At 38.6% G+C, this 19,665-nt stretch overlaps 1 protein-coding gene across 7 annotated transcripts in view; it reads right to left on the reverse strand.

Annotated features, from left to right (window-relative positions):
• The window catches only part of LOC149841092 (serine/threonine-protein kinase GRIK2-like), a 66,497-nt gene continuing 46,832 nt past the window's right edge, over positions 1–19,665 (reverse strand). For 6 of the 7 annotated variants that reach the window (XM_090004656.1, XM_090004652.1, XM_090004657.1 and 3 more), the window contains 4 exons: positions 947–1,013; positions 674–789; positions 502–580; positions 1–412 (listed from right to left, as the gene is read on the reverse strand). In XM_090004656.1, coding sequence (XP_089860782.1) covers positions 297–412; positions 502–580; positions 674–789; positions 947–1,013 — 378 coding nt within the window. In that variant the 3' untranslated portion in view covers positions 1–296. Of the gene's footprint in view, positions 413–501; positions 581–673; positions 790–946; positions 1,014–19,665 lie in introns of those variants that run through there. The other variant, XM_090004658.1, reaches the window with a different exon arrangement.

Here is a 19,665-nt window from a genome sequence, read left to right on the forward strand (position 1 = left end):
TAAATCTGAAATATCCCTTCCATTATAGCGAAACGAGCTGCAAAGTTATCAATACACTTTAAAAAAACGAACAAAAAAAAATCATAACAGATTGCTTTAAATAAGGAATTGTCCCTATGGCTCTAGCAGCTCCATTTTGATGTTAGCGCACATTCTTACTAGCTCGCTGTATGCCACCTCTGATCACCGGTACAACAGGAAACAATCATCAGTTTCTCCCAAGGAATTTACAAGGACAACGCTCACTTGTCAAAATGCTATTATGCCTTTGGCCGCCGACTAGTCATCGGCGTGCATCATAATATGCAAACTTCTAGCTTGCACCTGCACATTCCCCGTGGAATTGGTCCATAACCTTTCACAACCCAGGGGTGGTCTACGACAGAGCTCAACGTAAATCTCTGCTTCGGATCTGAAACAAATCTTGAACATTACAAAACCTACATCAGTATGAATTACCAAAGCTGGTGCCCCATAGTGGGGGAAGTCAAAGAAACTGGCCTTTGCAGAGAAGTCCTTCGAGTAAATCCTTCAGCTCGGGGTTAATTTCATCAGGAATAGGCAAAGGATCATTAACGATCTGATGGATGGAGGACAGTCTAAAATGTCAGTGAGCAAGTATAAAAAGATGCAACAAGTTCAGATTCAAGAATCTTGAGAACAAAATTAACACCTTGTCAAATGTTTCTTGGAGTGTGTCACCAATAAAGGGACAACGACCTAGGAGCATACAGTATAGCGTGACACCAAGAGCCCATGTATCGGCAGCTTTACCCTGGTATGTTAAGCCTATTAATGCACCAATATAAATACTTAGATGGTTAAAATATTAGCATTTTCAAGTGATTAAAATATTAGCATTTTTAATTGATTAAAATGTTTAAATTTTAAGCAGTTGATAGCATGCGATACCAGGAAATTACATTGTGCAGTTGAAGCCCCATACCTGAGCAGCATTCTGGTGCTGTGAAGACAGGTGTTCCTGGTGACCTCCGGAGTTCATCATTATCATCCTAAAGGCAGTAAAAGTCAAAATTAAAACACTTCTAAAATGCTTATGGTAGTTTTACTTAACAATAGCATATAGTGATCAAATAAGAAAGGTAAATATTTATAAATTTAAATCACAAAACGGTAAGTTTCATCGACAACAAGCAAGAAGTACAAGCAACATCTAGGAAAATTGGCTGGTAGCGCCTGGGAAAAGAGCAGATGTCTAAAAAACATATGAAGCAGATGTACAACCCTTAGGGGGCGTTTGATAGCAGAGATAAACAGTCCCCACGGACCTTTTAACCGATTTCAGGGTGGGGCCCATGCACATGTCGAACGCGCAATAAATTCTCCCCTAAATTCGGGGGATTTTATCTAAAAATGTGTGTGTGTGTGGGGGGGGGGGGGCAATCCCCACCCCATCAGCTTTTTCCCTAGTCAAAGTTTCTGCCAAAAAACAAAAAAAATGTGCTGGGTATCCAGGTCGAGTTAGGGCATCTTTCGTTTAAGCCAGAGCATCCCATCATCGATTTCTCCTCCTTCAAGCACATTGTCCAGATCCCATCCCGGACTCCGACTTCACCTGCAGCAGCAGCAGTGGTGCCTCCTCTCCAGCAGCATCTCCAGTGCCGTGCTTGCTGAGCACTGGTGGGACCTTAGTTTTAGGATCCATTTTTGAAGGCAAAGGACCTTGATCGAGGTCTCTCAAATCCCTTAGCGCGGAAGTTTGATGTTGTAGAGCAATATTTCTATGCTCCTCTCTCTTTCGGGATCTCGTTTGCGGCGCCACTTGTGAGTGTGTGTTTGTGTTTGAGTCTCCACTAAACACTACACTATTACAGGGTAGTTAAGGGTTTCGTCTAGCCTTAGGCTAGGTTACAAGCTTAGCTTAGGAGTTACAAAAGCTGCTCTTAATCAAGCTCACAAAATCAGGCCACAGCCAGCCTTGGCTGCAAACAGCCACACTCAATTCACTGCTGTCACGCAGGGCAGCTTACACAGTGCCGCGCATTGTAGCTGGGGGAGGTTCTCCACCCGTATGGTGAAGTCACCACTCGACAAATGCCGGCCGTGAGGCACACAAGAGTGTGTAGGTATGTTGCACGACAGAGGAGAGCACTGCTCAAGACAATGTTGATGCTTGTTGGCGCCTAGGTGGATGAAGTAGGTGCATGGATGAAGTGTGCATGCAGATGAGAAGGTGCGCTATTGAAGTGCGCGTGCAGATGATGTTGTTGTGCACGGGAGAGGAGGTTGTGCGTGCTGCGGTGAGCGGATGCTGCGGTGCGTGTGGCGCACTAGGCGATGTTCACTGCAGTTGAAGGTGACGCTCCGACGTTGCGCAGAGTGCGTAGCGCGAGAAGCGTATGGCGATCGTGTGTTGCTTAGCGATGAAGCGGCAGATGATATTGAGTGAGCAAGGCTGAGGTGTGGTGTTGCGGCTAGGCCGCGCAGATGAAGGAGCAGTTGATGTCGCGGCACAGATGCTCTGACGCACAGGCAGAATGCGTCAAATGCAAATGATCAACATGATCCTGGGCCTGTGGGAAACCTTCACGGTTGTTGCACAAGTTTGAAGGCAATCAGCCTTCACTGCTCCTGACAGTAGGCGATCTCTGGCCGAAAAGCCTCCCTACGCCTGGGGTTAGATTGACAAAAGCCTCCTACTGCGGCAGAAGCGCTCCTCGTGTGCAACAGTCGAAGTTGCTCGTTCTAGAAGGCGCGACACAAAGAGAATAGCAAGTAGTGAACGTTCGTGCCGAATCAAACTGAAATTAAACTGTGAGAAGTCAAGAACTCATCGATTGTTCGGAATGAGAGTTGCGCTCTTGACATCTTCGCTTCAACGTATTGTAGAAGGCAATCCGCAATTCGTCGGACGTGCGATGAACCCGATCTAGGCTCAAAGCACTTGATCAAGGTCGAATCCGACTCAGTCAACTTGAAACTAACTAGAATTGGCCCAAGGATGAATGTTGAACATCAATCCCGAATTTCCCTAAATAAGGGAACCGAATGCACAATGGCACCAAGAGTTTACTCTCTTCTAAACACCGAAGTCCAATTTCATTCAAATGATTTCCAAAAGATACAATTTGATGGACATGAGCCTTATTTATAGGCTGAACAAAACCAGAAACCAGATTGTAAAAAACCATAGTTGTTTTCTAACTAACACAAGTGGTCTCAACTGGCCAAGGCACACATTCATTGAATCCGCCCAGCTGAAGTGGCGCCCAAGGCTCCCTTACAATGAATCTGGACATTCTGATGTGGCGCACTAACAATTGTGCATCTCGCTGGCCAAATGTCCCTGTTGATACTCAGCTGAAGTGGCAAGTTGTGTTGGCCGCATACAATGTACAAAGCAAAAACCCCATGCTTGCAAATGCAACCTTCAGCTGCATCGCTGCGCTTGCATGGCTGCGTTGACCGATACAACCGCCCAACTCAAACCCGCACGGTTTCACTATGGGTCGCATCAGTCCACCATGCTCCGCCTATCCTTTGTCCTCAAAGGTAAATCTTGGATATTGTTTGAAGAACTCTTCTTCCATCCATGACACCGATTTTTCCCACTCAATTTGGAGTCTTCTTACCCGTTGATTACCTTTCTTTCTTAGCATACTTCTTATAATTCTTAGAGGTTGTAACCCCTCCTCCAATGTTAAACTCTCTTGAGGAATTTCCCCATGATGTGGCTTCAACTGTGAGACATGAAAAACACGATGTATTTTTTCTGTGAATGCATGCTTCGTTGCTTATGTGCCCATGTCTTTTTCAACCATACCCACTCATGTATTTCAAACACTCGGTCCTTTCTTCCTTTATTGTGTTGGATTATCATTCTTTCTTGTGCTCTCGCAATATTATGTTTCAATACTCTAATGATTTCATCTCGACTTCGTAGAGTATGATCAACCTCTACCACTTGAGAACTTCTATGTTCATATGTAATAGGACTAGGGGGTGGATATCCATACAGGGCTTCGAATGGAGACATTTTAATAGTAGAATGATAATTGGTGTTGTAGGACATGGTATCAGAGTTAACGACTCTTGTGATTGTGTAAGACTTCTCTAAAGATCGTGATTACAAGGAAAGTCTCTTCTCCAAAGATCGTGATTGCAAGGGAAGAAACTTCTACAAACTTTTTTTTATCAAGATGGGCGGAAAAAAAATCCATGATGGTGGTTGCATTCAAGCTAAATGACTTCAATTATTTGACGTGGGCCACAACTATGGAGCATCATATCAAGGGAAAGAAGTTATGGGGACATGTAAGTGATACTTCATGTGAACCACAACTCAGTCTCACCAAAATATACGGTAAAAGGGCAAGAGAGAAAGCACTCAAAGATCATCTCAACAAGGTGGAGAATTGGGAAGCCGAAAATGCCCAAATTCTAATGAATAGTTCAGATAAAATCAAACTTTTGATTAATTCAAGCTCTTGGGATCCTATGGATGAAAACATGGTCTCTATAGACCCTATTGAATTTCATTCTGAGGAACCTTATAGGAATCATATCAATTCTTATCAAATAGAGACGGGTTTAGCTGAGGAGGCATCAGCAAACTAAATGGTATTCCCATAGCCATTAGGGTTATGGATTCCTTAATAGTATGGAACTCAAAATTGCGGCAAGTATAGTTAAATTAAAAAAAGCATGTGAGGCTTGGAGTTTTCTCAAGAAAATGTGCGTGCAAAAATATATGGCATGAAAATATTTTGTTCAAAAGAAAATTCATATAATTAAACGAGGTGATAAGAGTGTGAGAGATTACTAATGGTACCCTCTCACCTCTTTGGGACGAATTAGCTTTGCTTGAGCCTAAGTGGGAAAGTCCCGCTATTGAAATGAGGCAAAAGTAACTTGAGAAAGAACATTTGTTTTCTTTTTTATTTGGATTAAGACCCGAGTTTGAGCAAGTTAGGTCCAATATCTTACATAGGACCGAAACTACCTCTATTGATGATGCTCTTAGAGATATATACCAACCTGAAACCCAACTTGGCATGACTAAGGAAAGTGAGGAGGTTCTTGTAATGTTAGGACCCGATAACAATGTCAAAGCACATAAACCTCAATTTTGAAAAAATAACAATGGATGAGGAACACATAACCATGGAGGAAGAAGATGAGTTATTTGTCATTTTTGCCAAGAAGTGAGACACATTAGGCCGGACGAATTGTCCCAAGCTCAAAAAAAAATGTAGCAATCGTTGAAGAAACACCACCTAAAAAAGGTGGTCAAGGTACCAAGAAAGGAAAATTTAAGGACTCTATTAAACATCTAACAGAGGCATTCCAACTATTCCTTAAGAACTCCTCCACATCTACTTCCAGTGTCGCCGTATCTACTTCCTCTCCTCCATGTACACTTTCTTGCATTCTTAACTCTGGTACCTCCTTTCACATGACTCCTTTAGAATCCCTTATATCTGAATGCACAAAATCCTTTTATAATTCTTGTGTTTTTACGGCCGATGAAACCAATTTAGAAATTAAAAGTATTGGAACGTTTTTAAATATTTCAAAAAAAATCAAATTTCTAAAGTTAGAGTTGTTCCAAAACTCAATTTAAATTTATTATCCGTTTCTCATATTTTGGATTATGGGTATGAGGTCTCCTTCTCATCAAAAAAATGTTGGGTGCAGGATCGTCAGTCAAGGAAGCTAATTGGGGAAGGACATAGGATGGAAAATCTCCACTACATGGACTTTTTCATCTTCCTAAAGAATCATTTTGTAATTTTGTTAAGAAAAAAGATATTTTTGTGTGGCATCAAAGATTAGGTCATCTTAATATATCTAAGTTAGCTCTTTTTCTGTTTTTAGAAGATTCTTGTCCCAAAGAGTTCATATGTAATTAATGTATTCTTGGAAAAATGAATAAAATTCTTTTTGGCTCTAGAACATTTATGTCTACCAAACCTTTTGAACTTGTGCATTCGGACGTATGGGGACCGACTCCGATCATGTCGAAAAGAGGGCTCTCCTATTATGTTGTATTTATTGATGACTATACTAGGTATACTTGGATCCATTTCCTTAGGCAAAAAACCGATGTATTCTCTTGTTTCAAAGAATTTCACAAATTGTGCAAAATCAATTTCAAATTAATTGTATCATTTTTCAATCAGACTCAGGGAGAGAATATTTGTCTAATGTTTTTAAAAATTAATTGAAAGAAAATGGAATTTCACATCAAAACTCTTGTCCAAATACCCCTCAACAAAGTGGTTTAGATGGGAGAAAGCATCGTCATATCATTGAAACTACGAGAACTTTGCTTATCTCCAAAAATGTTCCAAAATATTTTTGGGCTGAAAGTGTCTTAACCGCGGTATATCTTATTAACCAAATGCCTTCATCCTCTTGATAAAACATATCCCCACTTGAAAAACTTTATCAAACTTCTCCAGATTTAAAATTTCTAAGAATTTTTTTATGTAAATATTTCGTACTTATTGAAAAAAGAGACATTATCCCCCAAAGTCATTGAATGTGTGTTTTCTTGGTTATGCAAATAACCAAAAAGGGTATAGATGCTATAATAAGAAAAATGACAAAATATATGTTTAAAGAAATGTTAACCTTCTCGAAAATGAAAATGGCTTTTATTTTGATAAGACTAAGGATGATCTTGAGTATTCCTTTTATTTGATTTGTTGGTGCAGAAAGCTTCTAATGAATTTATTCATATTGATGATATGCATGTTGATGACTCTGGGGTTTCCAAGGAAGATACCCAGAATCAGGATATTCAAGGCTATTATAGAAGAACTGTTGAACACCCTCCATGTGCACTAGATAAGTATTCTCAAAATCAAAATCTAGGAGAAACTAGTATTAGAAAATCTAGTAGAACTTCTAAACATCCTGAAAGATTTGTCATATGAAAACTTTTCACCTAGATATAGAGCTTGTATGATGGCTATCCACTCTTTTTATAAACCCTCAACCTACAAAGAGCCTAAAGAAATTCCTAAATTGATTGATAGAATTATGAGCACTTAGAGAAAGCGAATAAGAAAATCCAAGCATTATTTATAAGAAAAAAAACTACAGGATGTATAGAAAGATATAAGGTTAGGTTAGTAGCCAAAGGCTATTTTCAAGAGTATGGAATAAACTATGAAGAAACCTTTGCTCTTGTAGCTTGCATGACTAGTGTTAGAACACTAATTGCCTTAGCTTCTATTAGAAAATGGTCTATCTATCAACTAAATGTCAAGGATGCCTTTTTAAATGGGTATCTAAATGAGGTAGTGTACATGGATCCTCCTCCCGGTTTTGAAATCGTCAAGGGAAAAAATCTTCGGTTAAGAAAAGCTTTATATGGGCTTAAGTAAGCTCCGAAAGCTTGGTATGATAGGTTTAGCAACGTTATGTTAAACCTAAGTTATAAATCTTGTTATACTGACACTACTCTTTTTGTCAAAGATATGACATTGTTATTCTTCTATTGTATGTTGATGATACGATCATCACAAGAAGTGACAAAAATAAAATCAGTGAAATTAAAAATATTTTGATATGTATGACCTTGATTTTTTGAGATATTTCTTAGGTATTGAAGTGGTTTATTCACCTAGAGGATATATCTTGTCTCAAATGAAGTTGGTAGCCAACACTGTTGTTAAATCTGGAATCTCTGATGTTAAGGTGGACACACCGGAAGTAGTAAATGCAAAATTAAGATTAGAAGATAGAACTCGTCTTGAATATCCAACTCCATATCGGCAACTGATTAAATCTTTGACCTACGTATCCATCACAAGACCAAACATTGCTCATGTGGTACATTCGACCAGTCAATTTCAGCATGCCCCATCTACGGTGCATATGAGTGTGGTTCTGCAAATTGTTAGATATATCAAAAGTTCTATAACTAAAGGGTTATTTCTATCATCCTTTTCCTCTTTAACTCTAACAACTTGTACTTATGTAGATTGGAGAGGTAATCTTAATGATATTCTCAACTACTGGTTTCTGTGTGCTTTTAGAATACTCTTATATCTTGGCGGTATAAGAAGCAACAGAAGGTATCTTTGTCATCCACCGAAGCTGGATATTGTGTCATGGCAACAACTATGGAGATTATTTGGTTAAGAAGTCTACTTAAAGATATGGGTTGTCATCTCCAGCTCTTCGAAGATGTGCTATGACAATAAGAGTGTTATTTACATTGTAAGCAATCATACCTTTCACAAACGAACCAAGCATATAAAGATGGATTGACACTATGTAACTTGAGAATGTCAGCTGGCAGATTTCTTCACTAAAGCTTTGGCTTCACCTTGATTTATATTTCTTAGCAAACTTTCGATGATTACACTATAAGTTTGAGGAGTGTTAAATTATATATATATATAAGTATGCTTTATGTATGTAAACTGAAATACTCATCAGGGTATTTCAGTTTTTTCACCAATGTAATAGCTGTCAGTCCACTAGGGACCGACACATTTTTGTCTTCTTTCTTTTCTATTTTTCTTTTTCCTTTTTTTTATTGAATGTAATTGTTGGATCTGGTCCAATGGCTAGTTGGACCAGCCCCTATTGTCTTGGAGTGCCTCTTTAAAGGCACTCCCTCCCTTGTATTTGTAATGCTTTCTAAGCATTTTCATAAGTGAAGATCTATATTTTTTTGTGTTGTGCATGCCCTTTGTGGCTCTTGTATGCACATATTGTACCTTGGTGATTGTTCTCATTTGAATGCTGTAATGTCCCATAGTGGACTATTGCTTGTGCAATCTCTTTTGTTTGTTGTAATCCCTTTATGGGTTTGTTATTTGTATTTCCACTTGTTTCATTACACATGTTACATAATTTGAGTCATCGAGTTTGATGGGTTTTACGGTGACATTTTCATTGTCATCCATTTTTACAAAAGCTAAAGAAGACAAAAGAACAGAATAGAGAAGAGGAAGAAAAAGAAAGAGAAAAGCAAGACGAAAATCACGAGCACTCCACCACCAAGCAAGTACCACCGATAAAGAGCACAAACACTCCTCCACCAAGCACCACCAATCTTTTACTTGAGACATATTCACGATCTCACAAGCACTTGAATAGAAATTGCAAAAAAGCTTCAACACTTTTACATTTTGAGTAGCACGCTTCCCAATGCATTGAAAATAAATTCATCTTGATCATCAAGCTCTGAAAACATGTAAGGAAATGAGAGTCTCCAACTATATTCACCAAATCACCGAAGTGGACACACAAAAGAGCCACAACAAAGTCCACCAAAATACCAAAGTGAACACACAAAACCCACTAAAGGGGCCAACACAAGATGCTAAAGAATTACATTTTATTAATATAAATCCATGCAAAAAGCATTACAAATGGGAAGGGTTACACCCCTATATATGAGGGACTCCAAAGAGACGTTGGGAGAGGCCCAACGGCTCTAAATAGAGTCATTGAACCTCCCCAACGTCTCTTTTGGTTGACTAGTCAACAAATGTTGACTAGTTCAAACTGAACAAAAAAGTAAAAACTAAACTATCCTAACCTAGTTACTATCTTAGTTACATCTCTCTATATATATACATATATGTATACATATGTATGCACATAATACATATACATATGTATATATACATTTTTAACACCATGATCTGATCTATATCCAATCCGTTTGAGTTCCTACACAGTGACAAGATCTTGGGCTTTGGTGGTCGGGTGAAAGAAGGCATTAGCCAGACATAGGAGATTTCTGAAACCTTCAAAGGAGAAAAGTTATTTGCATCTTGGAAGAATTTTTAATGAAATGGTAGGCTCCACGAATGCACCTAAATCTACTCAAAATGAAGTATCTAAAAGATACTTTAGACAAGACCCATAAAAGGGTATAAATGGAAAAGCATGAAAATAAATAACACTTTATTTATGAGAGCAAAATGCTTAAAAAGCATTTAAAGGAATGAATTACACAAGGGGATGCACCCCTATTTATACAAGAGTATTAAGGAGAGCTCATTCTAGCTGTTGAAACTAGTCCAACGGCTAGAATTCTAGTTGTGGGACTAGTTCCAACAGCTAGAAAGTTGGTCAAGTTCCAACCGAAACTTGACCAAACTAGATGTATCTAGTTCTAAAAGAACTAGATACCAAAAACAAACAAAAAAAATAAAAAAGTATAAATACAAAAATATAATAATAATAATAATAATAATATTATTATTATTATTATATATGTGTTGTTTACATTTTAACACTCTCCCTCAAACTTACGGTACAATGAGCGAAATTTTGTCTAAGAGAAAGTGAAATCTGGGAGCCGCGAGAGGCTTAGTGAAGAATTCTGCTAATTGGTATTCTGACATCACATATGGCAGATCAATGGTTCCGTGCAAGTACTCTTCTCTGACATAGTGACAATCCATCTCAATGTGTTTGGTGCGCTCATGAAAAGTCTAGTTGCTTGCGATGTAGATTGCACTCTTGTTGTCACAACACATTCGTAAGGCCTGTGTTGCTTCAGCTCCCATATCAGTGAGCAGTCGCCTGAGCCAAACAACTTCCATTGTGGTGGTTGTCATGACTCTATATTCAGCTTCAGTGGAGGAAAGAGAAACCTTCTGTTGCTTCTTTCACCTCCATGATATTAGAGATTTACCTAAAAATACACAGAAACCAGTGGTTGAGTGCCTATTATTAGGATCACCTCCCCAGTCAGCATCAGTATAAGCAATTAAATCTAATGGTGAATATGCAGACAAGAAGAGTCCTCGTGAGAGAGAACTCTTTAAATATCTAATAATACGTAAAATCACTCTCATGTGAACATAAGTTGGAGCATGTTGAAACTGGCTAGCTGTGTGTACAACATGTGCTATGTCTGGCCGAGTGATGGAGAGATAGAAAAGTGCTTCAACAAGTTGTTTGAACGGAGTGGGATCATCAAGACGCTCTCCATCATCAATTTTCATTTTAACATTGACCACTTCTGGAGTGTCCACCTTCTTATTGTTGAGAATAGGTGGTTTTATGTTTAAGTCTTCTTAGATTAGAGGTTATTTGAAATTTTAATTTAATAATGGACTTAGATGTAATTTATTCTTTTAGGCCTCTCTCTATTTAACATAGAGAGTAGCTGCCCTAATTAAGTTAACGAGTTTTTCTTGTGCAGCTGTCTCTCTCTCTCTCTCACTCTCACTCTCTCTCTCTCCCTTCTCTCTCTCTACCTAGGGTTCGGTGTATCTAATCTTTCCTTCAACATGATATCAGAGCAGCCGATCGTGGGAGCGTGATCGTCGATCGTGATCAATCTTCAAATGATCTACACCAACGAAAAAAAATTATATCTTCAAATCAGGTCAGTAGTTCTTATTCTGTGTAAGATCTGATCACAGATCAAGGATTTGATGACCAAGATCTGTCATCAGATCTAAGGGAGCAGATGTTTTGTTCCTGCCGTGATTTTCTGGATTTCCTGCCGTGATTTTCTGCTGCCGAGTTTTCCTGCCATGATTTCCTGCTGTTTGGAAGCCGCAACAATCTCATTTGTCGTGATCTCCTGCAGTGATGTCCTGCTGTTTGGGCACAGCAGCTATCCCATTTGTCGTGATACTTTTTTTCGTGATTTCCTACTGATTGGGAGAAACAACAATCTCACTTGTTGTGTTGTTGCTTGTGATTGAAAAAATGACTGATTTGTTTTTAACCGTGCCCTGAAGAACTGGCATTCTTGTTGGCTGTCGAGCTATATTTGTCTGGGAGCAGCAGCTATCGTGATTTATTTTCTGCGTCTGCACATTATCGTTGGTCGTGATTCACTGGATCTTTGTTGGTTGTTTCATTTCAGTTGGTAGTTTATTCCAGAATATGGAAACAGCACGAGTGATTCCCTGCTGTGCTGAAAAAAAAAATTAAATTATCATTCATGTTTGTGGGTTGTTGTTCATTATTGTCGTGGAAACTGCAGGCTTGATGCCCTGTTGTGCTGGAAAAAAAAATTATTCTTGTTGAGGGTTGTTGTTCATTACTGTCGTGGTCTTTTTTGTGTGTGTGTGAACAGCTGCTGATTGTCGTATCAGTTGATGTGTGAGTGTCACACGCTATCCCCTGCTATCCCCTGTGTTGCTTGAAGCCTGTCCAGATTTTTATCTCTGCTGAAATAAAATTATATCTTCAGTATGGCTGAAACTTCAAAATGTGATTCCAAAATGGAACATATTGGGGAGTATAAGGCATTTGCCAATCCCTTTTCGTACGGTTCTTCTGTAAGGTTGAATGAAACTAACTATGCCAGGTGGTCCAGAACTTTTATGATGTCGGTATCTGGACATCGTAGAAAACATATCTTGTTGGAAGACGAACCCACTGACAAAATGGGAAAATATGTTACTTGGGATGAAGATAATGACATAGTTATGTCGTGGATCATGAATAGTGTTGAACCACCTATTGCAGATGGTTTAATTTACTATAATACAGCCAAACAGATGTGGGACAATCTTCGAGATACGTACTCACAAGAGACTAATGTGAGTCGTATCCTGCAAGTTGAGCAGGAGATATATAATTTACAGCAGGGAGATCAGACCTTGGCCCAGTACTATGCCTCCGTCAAATCTGCGTTTGAAAGACTTAATGCTCACAGACCTCTCTGTTGTTCGAAACAAAAGGATCATCAAGAACAAACTATGGTTGATCGGTTTCTTACAGGTTTATCGTCAGAATTCTCTGTTGCGAAAGTCCAAATGTTGACTGGTTCAGATGTACCTATTTTTGCTGATGCATACAATCATCTAAGTAGACTTGCAATCTCTCTTCCACAATCTCAGCCTGTGACTCAGTCATCTGCTCTAGTTGTCTCATCTGGTTATGGGCGTGGAAATTTTTAGAATATCAGAGGACGAGGCCGTGGACGAGGTATGGGAGGCAGAGAAAAGCTTCAATGTACATTCTGTGGAAAATCTGGACATTTAGAAGATCGTTGCTGGGATAAGCATGGTCGGCCAACACCTTCTTCATCAAAGTCATATACTCCTAAAGCAAATGTTACTACTCTCGAGGCAACAAATGTACAGGATAATATCTCTGCAAGTGACAGTAGTATCACCCACAGTCGTGCTGAATATGATGAGCTGATAGCTCTTCGTCCTTTGAGTTTCACCCCTCCTGTAGCTGGTGTTGCCTATTCAACCGGAAATCATCTTCATCCGACTGACAGTAAGTGGATTATTGATTCTGGTGCATCCAGACATTTGTGTGGAAATTCACTTGTGTTTTCAGATCTCAAGGATATTACTGCTCATCGAGGAGTCTCATTAGCCGATGGGAGTTCCTCGTCGGTTGTTGGTCAGGGAAATATTTCCATATCCTCCTCCTTACAGTTGCAAAATGTGCTTCATGCTCCAAACTTTCCTCAAAGTTTACTCTCTGTTAGTTGCCTTACAAAAGAACAAAACTGTAGAGTAATATTTGATCCGATGGGTTGTCATTTTCAGGATTTGCTGACGGGGAAGAAGATTGGTGGAGGCTATGAAGAAAATGGAGTCTACTACCTACATCATCCAGTGGGTAATGTTCATGGTGCAGTGGAACACTCATTCAGTCATGTTCAGTGGCATCGTCGCCTTGGTCATCCTTCATTGTCAAAGCTTTGTTCGGTCTTTCCTCAAATTCCTTCCACTACATCACGTCAGTGTGAAGCATGTCAGTTGGGCAAGCATCATTGAAGTTCGTTCTCTTCGAGTCAGAGTCAGTCTAGTAATAAAGTTTTTGAACTTCTTCATGCAGATGTATGGGGTCCTAATAAGATTCCTACTAGGACTCAGTGTCGTTACTATCTTGTTATTGTTGATGATTTCTCTAAGTTGTCATGGGTGTTTTTAATAAAAGAACGATCTGAAGTTCCAAGTATTATCAAATCCTTAATTCTTGAAATAAAAACTCAGTTTAAATCTATTGTCAAGATTGTTCGCACTGATAATGCTCTTGAGTTTAAATCAAAAGGTCTATTACAATTTTACCAAGATCATGGCATTCAACCCCAAACTTCATGTGCCTATTCATCTCAACAAAATGGGGGTGGCTGAGCGAAAACATAGGCACCTGCTTGATGTTGCCCGGACCATTATGATTCAATCTAATGTTCTTGCGTTATACTGGGGTGATGCGATTACCACTGCTTGCTATCTGATCAACCGCATGCCTTCGTCTTCTGTGGGTGATCAAATTCCATTACATATCCTAAAACCTAATGCCTCACTCTTTTCTTTCTCACCAAAAATATTTGGATGTGTTTGTTTTGTACACAAACTTGGCCCTGACCCTGATAAATTAGTTGCTCAAGCTACAATGTGCCCTCATTACCGAACCAAACTTCATCCTCTTCCAGATTTAATAATCCTCCATTGGTATATGTGCGTAGAGCTCCACCTCCGCAAGAGCCTTCATCTTCTTCTTCCCCTGAGGTAAGTTCTACTGACAATAGTGATCTTCATGATGATGATAACAGGCCTATTGCTCTACGCAAGGGGACACGACAATGTACCTTATATCCCATATCTCATTTTGTCTCTGATGCCAGAATTGGCAGTCAGATGAAAACCTTTATTTCAGCCTTATCTGCTGAAACTATTCCTCTGAACTATCAACAGGCAGAGCTTGATAACCGCTGGAAGCTGGCCATGCAAGAAGAAATGGATGCTTTAGTATCTCAGCATACCTGGGATCTAGTTGATTCCCCAGCAGATGCTGACATTGTTGGATGTAAATGGGTATATACAATAAAGTACAAATTTGATGGTCCTATTGAAAGGTATAAGGCCAAATTAGTAGCAAAAGGGTATACTCAGACATATGGTATTGATTTCTTTGAAACTTTTTCTCCTGTTGCACGGATGGGTATCATTCGTCTTGTTCTCTCAGTAGTTGTTCAGCATGGTTGGAGCTTGTACCAATTAGATGTGAAAAATGCATTTCTATATGGGGATCTATCTGAGACCGTTTATATGCAACAACCTCCAGGATTCGAGGTTGAGGGGGAGTGTAAGAAGGTGTGTAGATTGAGAAAGGCGATTTATGGCTTGAAACAAAGTCCTCGTGCATGGTTTCAAAAGTTGTTTAAAGTGATGTCACGCTTTGGCTTTAATAGGTCAGCAGCAGATCATACACTATTTATCAAGAAAACTAATTCTGGCATAGTTGTTATGGTGGTAAATGTAGATGACATCATTCTTACAGGAGATGATGTGAAAGCTATTGAAGCCACAAAGGCTCATCTTCAAAAACACTTTGTTACAAAAGACCTTGGTTCACTTAGATATTTTCTGGGTATAGAAGTTGCCAGGAGCCGTGAAAGGATGGTTTTGTCTCAATGGAAGTATGTTCTTGACTTATTAAAGGAAACGGGAATGTTGGGAGCTAAACCAGCAAATATTCCCATGAACCATAAAGTTCAGTTGTTTGAAGAAGGGTCAAAACCGGTTGATAGCAAAAGCTATTGCTCCCTAGTAGGGAAGCTACTGTATGTAACTGTGACCAGGCCGGATATTGCTTTAGCAGTAAGCAAAGTTAGCTAGTTTATGGACAAACCAACTGAGGTACACTGGAATACAGCTATAATGATTCTCAGATATCTAAAATCTTCTCCTGAAAAGGGGTTATTGTTCAGGAAAGGTGGAACTCTGGAGATAGTGGCCTATTCTGATGCTGACTATGCAGGATCTGTAGTGGATAGAAAATCTACCACAGGATTCTGTGTGTTTCTGGGAGACAACTTGATTTCTTGGAGAAGTAAGAAACAAAATGTGGTTTCTAGGTCGAGTGCAGAATCAGAATATCGGGCTATGGCCCAAACAACTGCTGAATTGATGTGGGTTCGTACTATTCTTCATGATCTTCAGGTGAAGGTTTCCTCTCCTATGACCATGATGTGTGATAACAAGGCTGCAACATATATAGCGAACAATCATGTCTTTCATGAGAGAACAAAGCACATTGAGGTTGATTGCCACTATGTAAGAGATATGGTTCAAGCTGGTCATATCACCACCAAATATCTAAAGTCATAAGACCAAGTTGCAGATATGTTTATAAAGCCTCTTGCTAGACCAAATTTCTTAAAATGTTGTGACAAGCTGAGCATGATTGATATCTATGCTCCAGCTTGAGGGGGAGTGTTGAGAATAGGTGGTTTTATGTTTAAGCCTTCTTAGATTAGAGGTTATTTGAAATTTTAATTTAATAATGGACTTAGATGTAATTTATTCTTGTAGGCCTCTATCTATTTAACATAGAGAGTAGCTGCCCTAATTAAGTTAACGAGTTTTTCTTGTGCAGCCGTCTCTCTCTCTCTCTCACTCTCTCTCACTCCCTTCTCTCTCTCTCTCTCTACCTAGGATTCGGTGTATCTAATCTTTCCTTCAACACTTATCATTTGTAATGTCAAACCTGGAAACAATATCAAAAGTAAATTTAGATTAAGATATCAAATACCCACGAAGGGAATAAGCAACTTTTATTCCTAAAAAGTATCTCAATAATCCTAAATCAGACATTTCAAAATGAGTTTTAAGAAGAGTTTTAATATTGGTAACTCCATGTTTGTCGCCTTCAGTGATGATCATATCATCCATATAAAGAAGAAGGATGATGATACCTGCATCAGATAGATTAATATACAAGGCAGTGTCAGTCAAACAAGAATGAAATCCAATATCAGTTATAACATGACTAAATCTGTTATACCAGGCTTTTGGTGCATGTTTGAGGCCATAAAGGGCCTTCTCAAGACGAAGTGGTTTACCCTTAAGAATACTAATACCAGGCGGAGCTTCCATGCAGACTTTTTCAACAAGACTCTCATTTAAGAAAGCATTTTTGACATCCATTTGAAATATAGGTCATTTTTTGATAAAAGTCAAAGCAATTAAAGTTCTAACTGTGGTCATACGGGCCACAGGGGCAAAGGTTTCTTCGTAGTTAATGTCATACTCTTGAGCATAACCTTTGGCTACGAGTTGTGCCTTATATCTTTCTAGGGTCCCATCACTTTTGGTTTTGACTTTATAGATCCATCTACAGCCCATAGGTTTCTTTCCGAGAGGAAGGTCTTGAATGCATCCAATTCTTTTTTCATAGCTTCAACCCATTCTTCATGGTTTTTGGCTTCAGAATAAGAGGAAGGTTCAACATAGGATTGAATTAATGCAAGGACTGCCCTATACGAGGATGAAAAAGATTCGTAAGAGACAAATTTTTCAAGAGGTCGAGAAATTCTAGAAGTCCTACGAGGGAGAACTTTAGAAAACCTTTCTAATGCACACGGTGGGTGTTGCTCTCTAACTCTTCGCCTTGAATATTGCAGAGCAACGTCCCTACTGGTTTGGTCTTCGCTATCATTTTCAAAAATAATAGGACTTTGATCATTGTCAAAGTTATATTCAAAATCTTCTTCATTGAATTTTGAAGTTAAATTGATTAAAAAGGAATATTCAGTAGTATCTTTGGATTTTTCACTTTCAAAAGAACTTTCTTTTTCTAGAAAAGACACATTTCTTGATACATATAATTTGTCATTTTAAAGATCATAGCACCTGTAGCCTTTTTTATTTTCAGCATATCCTAAAAAGGCACATGGGATTGCACGAGATGAGAATTTATCATTTTTGTTTGTAAATACAAAACATTTGCAACCAAAAACTCTTGATCTAGAGTAGTTTAAAGCTAAAGCATAAAGTTTTTCAATTCGAGATATATTTTTTAATAAAGAAGACGGGATTCTATTGATGAGATAGGTCGCAGTTAGAGCGGCTTCAGCCCAAAAACCTTTTGGAACCTGACTTGCAATTAACAAAGTCCAAGTGGTTTCCATAATGTGGCGATGATTTCGTTCTGAAAGACCATTTTGTTGAGGGGTGTGTGGGCATGATCGTTGATGAGTAATGCCATATAGATTAAGATAGTTTTTAAATTCTTCAGACATAAATTCTCCCCATGAATCGGTGCGAAAAATGAAAATATTACTTTTAAATTTGTTTGTGATCATTTTATAAAATATTTGAAAGTGAGCAAAAACTTTGGATTTATGTTTAAGAAAATAAATCCAAGTGTGTCTAGAAAAGTCATCAACAAAGATGACATAATACGCATAACCACCTTTAGAGATAACTGGTGCGGGTCCCCAAACATCTGAATCTATTAACTCAAGAGGTTTTGTAGAGACAAAGGTTCTCCTAGAATAAGGTAATCTTTTTATTTTACCAAGAATGCAGTCTTTACAAGCAAAATTTTCAGATTTACAAAATTTTCCCAAACTTGGAAAGTATTGGATTTTTGACATATATGGATGGCCAAGTCTTTTGTGCCATAATTTTGTTTCTAATTTATGAACATTTAAATAAAATACATTCTTTGGTAGTTTCAAAAAGTCTATGTAATATAGTCCTCCTTCTCTATGGCCTTCCCCAATCAGCTTCCCTGACTGGCGATCCTGTATCCAGTAGCCATCAGAAGAGAAGGATATATTACATCCATAATCAGAAATTTGTGAAACAGATACAACAACAACTACGCCTTCATCCCAAAATAATTGGGGTCGGCGATATGAACCAAATAAGAAAATCATTTTGGGTCTTCCACATGAATCCTTCTCCAATCATTTCTATCCAAAGTCATGTCGTCGGTGAGGTTCAAAGCATTCATATCCTTTCCTATCATTTTCATTCAAGTCTTCTTAGGCCTACCCCGACCTCTTTTAACTAATATATTTTCTCATTTCTCCATCCTTCTAACTGGAGCATCATTAGGCCTTCGTTGAATATGTCCAAACCACCGTAAACGATTCTCTCTCATCTAACGCCTGCCTTCTTACGTATCTCCTCGTTTCGAATCTTATCTTTTATTGTATTTCCACACATCCATCAAAACAGATAAAAGGTTCAAATTTAATTTTGGGATATATCTAACTTCTGGAATTCAAAAAAAATGGATTTTTGAAAACTTTCAAAACATCCTATTTCTTTTATTTCAAGAGATGTTTCATCTGCTGTAAAGACTTTTGATATACTTTAGTTATTTTTAAGACATTCAGATAAACATCTAGCATTTGGAGTCATATGAAATGAAGCACCAGAATCTAAGAACCAAGGGAAGTCACCTGGACCGGATACAGATGCAATTGCCGCTCCAGTTGAGGCTTCAGTTGAAGAAGATACCCCTTTGAGAAGAGGTTGAAGAATCTCCATCAGTTGAGCCATGAAAACAGATGCATCTTGATCTTTTGGCTCGGTTTCAACAGATGCAACATTCTTTTCGTCTCTCCTTTTTAGCTTCGGACATTGAGGCCTATAGTGCCCTAGTTCATGACAGTGGTGACAAATAACTTTTCTTTTGTCAAACTCATCACTTTGTCGCTCAAAATGAGGCAGCCTATAAGTGCGAGTATGATTCCCTGGTCTAAACACAGCTAGAATTGAATCATCATCAACTTTTGGAGTACTCTTTCTAAGACGATTTTCCTCCACAGTTAGTTCTTCAATAGTATCCACAATAGTAGGGATTTTACCACGATTAAGTAAAGCCGATTTGGTGGATTCATATTCCAACCTTAATCCATTCACAAATTGGTAAAAGTGTTCAATATCGAGTTGTTTTTTACGAAGCTCGATATATTCGGTGCAATGTCATTTTGGCTCT

The sequence above is a fragment of the Nuphar pumila genome, chromosome 4 (genome assembly GCF_984573655.1).
Source record: "Nuphar pumila chromosome 4, dmNupPumi1.hap1.1, whole genome shotgun sequence".
Lineage (NCBI taxonomy): Eukaryota > Viridiplantae > Streptophyta > Magnoliopsida > Nymphaeales > Nymphaeaceae > Nuphar > Nuphar pumila.